Source organism: Belonocnema kinseyi, chromosome 2 (assembly GCF_010883055.1).
Source record: "Belonocnema kinseyi isolate 2016_QV_RU_SX_M_011 chromosome 2, B_treatae_v1, whole genome shotgun sequence".
NCBI lineage: Eukaryota > Metazoa > Arthropoda > Insecta > Hymenoptera > Cynipidae > Belonocnema > Belonocnema kinseyi.
The window spans coordinates 72,874,202-72,884,313 of record NC_046658.1 but is presented as its reverse complement, the minus strand read 5'-3'; the positions used below and the strand labels follow the sequence as shown (position 1 = coordinate 72,884,313).

The 10,112-nt window shown below is 35.2% G+C and overlaps 1 protein-coding gene across 2 annotated transcripts in view; it reads right to left on the bottom strand.

Annotated features, from left to right (window-relative positions):
• LOC117167674 (polycomb group protein Psc-like) overlaps nucleotides 1-9,102 on the bottom strand; it is a 22,563-nt gene extending 13,461 nt beyond the window's left edge. For both annotated transcript variants that reach the window (XM_033352786.1, XM_033352785.1), the window contains exons 1-2: nucleotides 8,973-9,102; nucleotides 2,010-2,141 (exon numbers count right to left, since the gene is read on the bottom strand). In XM_033352786.1, coding sequence (XP_033208677.1) covers nucleotides 2,010-2,127 — 118 coding nt within the window. In that variant the 5' untranslated portion in view covers nucleotides 2,128-2,141; nucleotides 8,973-9,102. The remainder of the gene's footprint in view (nucleotides 1-2,009; nucleotides 2,142-8,972) is intronic.
• Between the last annotated feature and the right edge of the window lie 1,010 nt (nucleotides 9,103-10,112).

The following is a 10,112-nucleotide window of genomic DNA, read 5'->3' as shown; positions in this document are numbered from 1 at the left end:
GGGGGTCCTAGAAAAGAGCGAATGATATCACCAGTCACACCAGTGTATCACCCTTTTCTAAGAGAACCCCATCAAGTTTCACCCCCTAGTGATGGTACCACCGCCGAACTCGGAATCAGACTAAATATTAAAATTTTTATAGTTTTAACAAAAAGCGCACAGTTACATCGTGTTTTAACTATTTAAACCCAAAATTTTGACTAATTTTGGGTATTAACAGTAACATGCATAGTAGTTTATAAGCTTATATTCTTTTTTCTCTGGAATGAAAATGAAAAGCGAATATAAGTTGTTAATAATTAGTAGATTGCCATAAAGTCTTCTGATTTAAGCACACACACACACACGCGCACACACGCACACACACACATTTATTGTTAAATTTACATAGGTTTCGTATAAGATGTGGGCTAAAGGTGACTTTGTTTTTCATTTTTCGAATTACTTTGCTTTCACCCCACTGTTTTATTCTAATGCCAAAAAATTATAAATTTGAGCGAAATCGGTTAATATTTAGGGGTCGCGTAAAAGACCACGAACAATTCCATTTATTAACATGGGAATAAGTTATCTGTTTGTTCATTTGAAATTTAAACGCGATGAAATGTCGATGTATAAAAATCAGCCGTAAATTTTAGGTTGCATGACTTTAAGCCACTCTTATGAGTCACTAAAAGAAAACCCTATAAGTGACAAATTTGAATTTTGCGTAATATTACGGTTTAATAACATTTTTAAACTTTTTTTCATAAATAACCATTAATGGGTAATTTAAGATACTCACTCATCTGCTAACTAATTTTCAATTTGTTTAAACCATTCTAATTTGTTTAAATACTTGTTTCTTTCGCAGACACGTTGCTAAATGAATGTATTTTCCAGCTATTATATGAGTTCTTTAATGAGTGATAACAATAAAATTAATATAATATTGTATCTCATTAAATGGACAGATTTAAAAAATGTTTAGGTACTAATTTGTCTTTCAAGAATACTCGTAAATTTTCAAGAAAATAGTTGGAAAATAATCGGATGCCAAACTGCTATAGTATAAATTTGGTCGATAATACGATTTAACTCTGACCGCAAAAAAAGGCGCAATACAAAAATAAGGAAAGCATTCTATGACTAAACGACACAGCTATAATCACTATTTTCATTTAAAATATCTGTAGATTCTTTCTTTATACCTTTAAAAGCTTGTCAGAAGTAATTAAATAATTAAATAGATGTTGTATTATAATAATTATACGTATGAAATTATAATATTTATTAATGTGGGACTCGAAATAAAGAAAATGTTGATTAATTCCGTGTATTCTTAACTTTTTATAGATCAATGAATGTTAACTCGTCATTCTTGCCACGGTCTACCCAATCTTCCTTACATTTTCCCACTTTATTCCATTAATTTTCTCAATATTAACAATTTTAAACTGTCATTTCATTTGAAAAATTATTAAAAAGATTTATTTTTATTCTGACGGATGCAACTTATTTGCTCTCAAGATTCTATTGATACCAAAACCTATTTTTCGACAAAATGACACTTATTTTTTCATGGCAGGGTAGTATATATACTGCAATCAAATTCTCCATGCATATGAAATAAAATCATATGCGTACAACGATAAAATTACTAAGTGTAATGCGCCACAGAAAGAATGATTTGTCACAGCAAGTTAATAAAGTTTATATTGTCTCAATTACTATGTATACATGATGCATTTAACATTGGGCTAATTTCAAAGAAATATACGGATATTAATGCGTGTTTAAATCTTTTAAATTTGATATTTGAAATACGTTTTACTATTATGTCCTAGGCTCTAAGTTAATATTTCTTTTTTTTTAGAATAGATTGATATCACGGTGAAAAGAAAGCGTTCGAAGGGCGCGAAAGTAACAAAATATGAACCAGTTCAGTTAGAGCTTTCAGGTGAGTGCTCGTACACTGGTGCATTGACCCTACATCTATTTTAATGATACGATGAAGAAAAAGTACTAACAAGAATGTAGACACTCAACGAGGGTCGTTGCGTCTACGAAGTAGCCTCTACACAGGGGACATATGATATGTTCGTTTAAGTCTTTCACAAGCGGCTTTTCCCTCTCGTTTGCATCCATATCTTCTTTTGGTCCTGGAAAAAACAAATAGCACACCTTTCTATGTTGGAAAGCTCAGTTGCAGTCATAAAATATTTAATAACACCATGTTTATATCCACCCTTTGAAACACCTATACGCGAAATCTAACACAAATTGCATTAATTGCGAAGGTAGTTCCAGAAAACCAATTAATATTATATAGTGCAAGTACATGTACGAAAGTGGCTGCATTGCTGTTAAAGAAGCACGATGTAATTGGTGATCATCACTTTTTCTAAATTGTTTCACTACAATTATAATGAACTTACATACGCAGAGTAATTAACTTTTATACAAGATAATTATGTTTCTCCAATTTCAAAAAAAGTTATACCCGTAAATAAAATTAGGATTGATGGAATTCAGAAGTATTTTATTGATGTAAAGTGACCACAATCGCTTCTGCATAATTCATAACTCATCTGCTCGCGTAATAGGACAAATTATCGTAGACTGGATCGATATATGTTATATATGTATATTATATATACATGCATATGCGAAAGTCCATTAGAGAGTTAACATCGTTATACGTTAGTTCGCGCGATACGGTATCGCGAAAATTGAAATGCATGTTACATCATTAATAAATACGACAAGCACGTGTTATTTAAAAGCATTATTTTATAAATATACTACAAGCTTTAATGCAAAAAATGTTGCGTCCTCTGATCTATTTTTGAAGAAAGTATTATAGGCGAGAGTGGGGTAATACCGGCCACAAAAACCGCTTTATTAATAATGCAACCGCTGTCAATTGAGATAGCAATACGAACAGTTAATTATAATGTTAGTTATTTTTCTTATAACTTCAAAGCAGATATTCAGAGAATTATCCTGTAAGATACAGGAAACCAAAGCATTTTACTTAAGGACCAAAACAAGTTTATTCAAAAAGAGTGCCAGGTGGCCCAGTCAACAGAAAAAATCGTAACCTTTGACATTTTATCATGATATTGATCAACGAGAAATCTATTTTTTGTTCTTCAAAATTGTATGTCTGACATGTTACATAAAAACTGCAATGAATAACGAAATAAGGAATGTAAAGAACTTCGGGATGTAAAACTCCTTAATTTAACGCCTGAGAAACAAAAAATTAGTATTGGTAAGGAAAAACCTTATTTGATCGACTTCTTCGGCTATTTATTCGGCAATGTACAAATATGACGTTTCGGAATCAGACCGATTCCCCCACCAGAATATTATATATTTTTTTTTCTTAAGACGTCAAACAAGGTTTTTCCTTACCAATACTAAAATACGTGAAATTATTAAACAAAAATGACAGAGCGCATATTTCGAAAGTGCATTTATATATCTTCTAAAAAACGAATATTATGTATTTTTAATTTATTTAAATATTTGATAATAAGGTTGTTCAATATTTCACAACATGCACTTGTTCCTTTTAAAGACAAAATATGTAGTTCAGATTTTCTTTTAAGCTAATGAGAGATTTAATTCTTATATTTAAAATAATTACGATTTGGAACAATGTTGAAAGATAATAATGTTGATTTATCGTTGTAGAAAATACAGTTTATTCAAAATTACGAGTAGCCGAAGCTCCCCGATGGCCAAGACTGCCCGACTCTCCCCTATGCTTGACAAGATTATTGTATGTAATGAACGTTGCATCCTTTGACGCATTTGTTTAAAGAAAATCAGTGCAAAATACATTAAAAATGAATTATAATACGTAATGGTTACACTTCATAAAATTTTCGATCTGTTGATGTATGTTTTATCCACTAGATATTTTGATTTGACAATATGCAGCCTAAATGGGCACTATATACATTATTTTTACAATCCCATGTGCGAATTGGTCATCGGCCCAAAGTCGGGCCAACTCTCCTAGAAGTTGACGCAATTACCGTAATGATAATAGAACGCGTGGAAAATTCGAGGGGCTAGGCTCTGAGATATCGCATACTGCCGCGCTGGAAGTCTTATTAAAAGAACTCTCTGAGGATTTCTTAGACATTTTTCGCAAAGTGTGGAGCATTCACGCCACGAAGCATATTTAGCCATTCCCACCTTCGACAGGCACATACTGCTTCGATGAAACGAACTATCAGCCGACTCTATCCGAACACCGCCGAGTTTAGCAGTCAGATTTCTCTTGGTTAAATTTGTTTGTCGTTTTAGCCAAGGCAAGGCTCGACTTGAGACAAGTAAACGTCGTTTTACCTGGCGTTGCCATAAAAGGAAGACGAAGGCTTATGTCTCGGCTCAGTTTTGAGACGCATCCAGATATTGATGTCTTGCAGACGAACTCAAAACATAACCAAATCGAACTCAAATCGAAGCATTTTTACTCGGTTTTATCTGGACTGTCTAGTCTGGAAGATCTGATATGGCCCAATTCTGGCGCTATTTTCACCCAGGCCTGACTTTATCTAGATCTTCTAGTCCGGCAGGTCTGTTCTGGCCCAGGGCCGACACTGCTCAGATATCCAAGAACAATAAAAGTTCTAAGTTCGGTCTGGTCTAGCCCAGAAGTGCGCTGATGTAGGGCGCAATTTTTTCTTCAACACATTTCGAAAAAGTTACGGGGTGTTTAAAATGATAGAAAATACAAAATTCACACTATCAAACAAGATTTTTTTGCCACCTTGACATTCTTTTCTGGTCCCGGTTTAGTCCATTCATCTGGTACTTTTGCATGGTAATTTCTGGGGCAGTCATTTCGTCCCGGAACACGACATTTTTTTGGAAAAGATGCAAAATATCACATTCCATTAGATTGATGCTTCCCTGTACATTTAAGAGGTAAAAGTGTTCTTACAAAAATTAAAGTAGATAAAATTCTGCGTAAGACTAAAAAAAACCTTTGTTCTATCACCAATAGTCTCGGAGTTACGAAATTTAAAAAAACCTCGATTTTTTTACATTTTTTTTCAAAAATCTCAGGTTTTTTTGTTCGTTTCTCGGGTCCTGATGGCCAGATCTAGAAATGGTCAACAGATGAATTAAAGTAGATGTAAGTACCTGTAATTTCAACCCCAAAAAAATGGTTCTAACTATAATAAATCGCGAGTCATCACATGCCAAAGGTGACTCATTTCTCAGGTATTTACGTCTACTTTAATTCATCTGCTGACAATTTTTAGATCGGGCCGTCAAGGTCTGCGCTACAGAGAAACAAAACAAAAAACATGTGATTTTTGGCAAAAAATTGAAAAAAAATCGGGTTTTCTTAAAGGCCGTAACTCCGTGAGTATTGGTGAGAGAACAAATTTTTTTTACGCAGAATTTTATCTACTTTAATTTTGGTAAGAAAACGTTTACCTCTTAAATGAAGAGGAAAGCACCAATCCAATGGAATGGGGTATTTTGCACCGTCCCCCAAAAAAATCTTCGTGTTCCGGGACGAAATCCCGTTCAAAAAATCTGTCCCTATATTATGCAGCCCCAAATTAAGTACTTAAGAGAAAAAAAATGACTGCCCGAGTAATTAACACATTCGCACCATTTTTCCGACCAGATGACTGGATTAGTTTAGCAGTAATCAGCTAGTCAAGAACAAACAATTCTAAGTTCGAGCTGGTCTTGTCCAGCTCTTGTGCTGATGAACTGCCCGGGTAAAAATATTTGGTCTTGATTTGGCTTTGGGTAAAGACTATAATTGAAGGCAATTTCAAATTACTCTGTATGTATCGTTCGTGAGACGGAATCAGACTATTTATAATGTGTTAAGACGAATATTTTGAACTTGAAGACAAACATGTATGTTTCCCAAGGCCTTCGAGGGTCATCACTAATCCGCTTTCAATTTTACAGAATGTTTATATTATTTATTTTCGTGGTTTTCTTTATATACATTATAAGTTTATTTCTCTGCAATAATTATGCTCTTTGGATGGAGAATCTAAAAATGTTGCCCTTTTTCCTATCTCCAACAGTTCACTAGATACTTGTAAAAACTGAAAGTTTTGATCTTTTTATAGAAAATTTTATAAGTCTTTAATAGTTGAGACCAAAAGGTTCCTAATTTACAATTTAAAAAACAGTTATTACAAAATCACAAGTACAGTGAACCCTAGATATGGGGCCCCCTAATAGAATTCTTTCGAGAATTGACGCTGCACCGCAAGTAGGAGTAAAAGGAGCTGCGCGGGGTGAGCGGCGGTCGTTCAGGCGTGAACAAACAAAAGCGTTTTTTACGAAACAGCCGTCTATCTGGGTAATTGTACACCAAAGTCGGCTCCAAAATTGGTCTAGTATTCGATTTTAACTGTATTACCGATTATAAAATTGTAATTCTTAGTGCAGATGTCAACAATACTTCTCAGTCTCTCAAGACAAGTCTACTTAGCACAACTACGGACTGAAATGCAAGAAACGTCAGGTGATACGGAAGCAGACATCATGATCTTGAAAACATATCGAAGATATTCTAGACAAAATGAAGACCAAATATTTTTACCCGGGTGTATCCAAGAATTTTTTATGTTGACATATTTCGAAAAAGTTACAAATTGTCTAAAATAATAGAAAACATGACATTCACACTATCAAAAGTAGCATTTTTTTTATATCGCCTCAGTCTGGCCTGGGCCGACTATTGGCCAAATAACCGGCGTTACTCTTCTATGAAAGATTTCTAATAGTTCAACCAAAAGTTGGGCCATGTTTGAGTAAAAGTTAGGCCAATACTCGGTTATTCTGGTCAGAAATTGGGTGGTAAGGTCTCGGGCCAATACACATTTTTTTGTAAACCCATCTCTGGCTGCCAAAGTAGACTCAGTCTTGTTATAGTTATCATTCCGGTAGGTCGGTCAATCTTTTGGGAAAGTTGGCCCGAAAATGGGCCAACGATCTTACTTTGGGTGCCCACGAAAATATTCACATGGGATATATCACTATACGTATGAGATTTGTTCTATTTTATTTGAAAAATTAACTTGTCTATCAGTATTCGACAAGTGAAATAATGTTAATTCACTATAATTATCGACTGCGTACTCAATCTAATACACAAAAATGTCTATTTCCTTGAGGTGAAGAAATGTTAGCGTAACTTTCTCCAGTTCTCTAGTAGTAAGGCAGTAAAGCAAAACATTGAATTACAGCAAAACGGAATGTCAGTAAAGTTTAAAGCATGCGTCTTCGCCTACTGATATATTTATATGTTAGTGAAAAAATACAGCATGCTAGAATAGATATGTTAACGTCCTCCTAGAAGAGATATCCAAATATTATCTTCTAAGAATATACTTTATTAAATTACAAAGACAAAGTAAAAAGTTGGATTGGCATACAATTATAGACATCGCACAATGAAAAAGGAAGTGGAATCATTACCCCGATTTGACAGCCATCTTTACCTGCAATAAAAACTACCTACATGTAGTAAGACTTACCCATCACATTTTGGGTATTTTGCATACCAATTGTATTGCATCTACTTTTTTCATGATGCGAACAAATTCAACATTTTCCCTCATAAAAATCACCTGCCTCAGGAGAGAAAGTTATAATTTATAGATAGTGGAATAACACTAATATTTTTTATTTTGTATGCAGACAAACGTATAAAACAAATGAAAAATAACATTTTCGCTATAAACAATATATATATACATGCATACATGTAACTTTTCACCTGGGACAATAAAAATACACTCATGTTTTTCATGTGTATTAGAACTGACAACATTAAGCGACACTTGAAAAGAATGAATATTACCAACAGTATAACTTGTAGTGAAAATATAAAAAAGCATTTGTTTCTGTTAAGGCTAAAATTGAGAAAATTATATATATTCTGCAAATTTATACATTATATAAAACATGTAGGTTACACATTCCCACCTTAAAAATTCAAATGTTGGAAAGAAAAAATATTCACTCCTAAGTATTAACTTTATCGATTTTTGTAATTCTGAACAACATTCGCGTCTTTTCAAGAACATGTGATCACATTGAGTACGAGACCTAAATTGAATATTGAACTTTGCGCATGCAGTTGTCAAGTAGTGAGCATATACATCTATAACAGCCTACAGGTTCCTACAGTCAAGGCTAATAGGCACGTGCTATTCATTCACGCGGCTGGGTCGTCAATATACTTATTACATCATGAGAAACCGAAACATAAACTTTCTAGGTTTTCAACTTTTTCACTTTCAGAAATGTGAAATTTACTTGCTCAAATTAAAATTTTCAAAATTCACTGAATGTTAGGTATATTACAAAAATTAAGAAATGTTCTTCAATATTCTTATGTAGTTGAAATCAGATCATACGTGGGACATGTGATAGTCTCGATTACAGTAAAATTATTTAACAAACTAGATTTTGAATCTGTTCAGTTATTAGTGATTTCAAATACCCTTTGCCGCTAATAAAGTAATAACTACACTTTTGACTTAATTTATCGATATAAATTTTCAATCAAAATATTCAATTTAGAATATCCACTGCAAATAAATCAAGACGTATCCACTGAAAAAAGCACATATTCGTAGGCTATAAAGAGTTTTCACAAAAGATTTAAACATTCAAATTGGCCTATAGATTCCCGGCATTTGTGCTGTGCGTACCAAGTTATTTCTCTCCAGTTGTCATTCCGCCACACGTATGTTACTCTGTAGGCGTATGTACGTATAGATAGTGGATATACAGGAAGGACAAAGCTAAGTAGTCACATATATTCCGAATACTTGTCCTATAGCAGACACAAACAGCAATACTAATACAACTACGACCTACAGAGGGGCAGGGTAATGCACGCAATGAGGAGTTTGGCCCGCTCTCGAGCACATATAGATGTAGTCACCTTTCACGATCTGTATCATCACACAATGGCTTACCAGTGAGGTGAGAGGATAGACGTCGTTGAGCTAGCGAGCTGTCGAGCAGGCTGGCAGTGTAGCAGACGTGGCAACGAGGTTCTTTCTTCCTTCGTATCGTTCGCGAAGCAATGTATGAGAGGTGGCAACACCGCCGCAACGTCGACCGCCTCAAGGCCCGCGATACGAAGCCCGTTGGTCGTCGCTGCTGCTGTTCGAATGCGATCCGATACCTGGCAAGGACGTACCATTACGTTCACGCTTCCCACGCACGAACAAACATCACGAAAGCTCGCCTGTCGGTGATACTTCGTATTCCAAAGTGGTAAACTCCTCTTCTTTTTCTTTTACCTCGTCGTCGCGGGCTATGCACGTCGGCTGACTGACAGTACGAGATATGTCTGATAGTTTTACGCGACAGTTTATGTACTTACGTGTCTGCTAGGCCAATTGTTGTTATCAGAAGCGAGAAACTGTTACGCGTGTAGGATAGTTTTCGGGTACAGTGCGATTAGTACGACACTGTACGGAAACGAAGAGAAGACACGGTTGTCCGTATCGACCCCGCCTAAACCCCGCCTCGCTTCGGCGAAAGCACACGAACTGTGCCGAACATGCTCGATCGCTTCGACACGTTCCCCTACTTTGTTCTCCTTTCAACCTCCACCTATTCCACCTCTTTATTCTTCTTTTCGCCCTTCCGTTGAACTTGTCCCTTTGCTAAAGAGTGTAGGACGTAAATTCTGTATTGAATAGTTGTAGGTGCGGTATGTAGATATTGCCTACGCCACAACCTGACGAAATAGGTCATTGAAGAAGACCAATTTATGAAGTCAGCGCTTCCAAATAAGGCTTTGGTAGGGGGTCATATCTTTATCAATCACTTTGGGTTTCGGTGATCTACAAAGCCCTATTTAACATTAGTTATAATTTAAGGTATACCATGGGGACAACTTTATGTTCTCACATTAAGAGATAAATAATAGTAAGGTGTCAGAAACCCAACATTGCGATGGGTTTCTCCAAAAAATTGCTATAATCTAGAGAACTTGAAGTACAGGTTTGGCAATGAATCACCCGAGGCGCCATTTTGTATCATACAAATTCAAGTTTCTGAATGATTAGAGTGTTTGGTTTGTATGTTACGTAATGAACGACGTA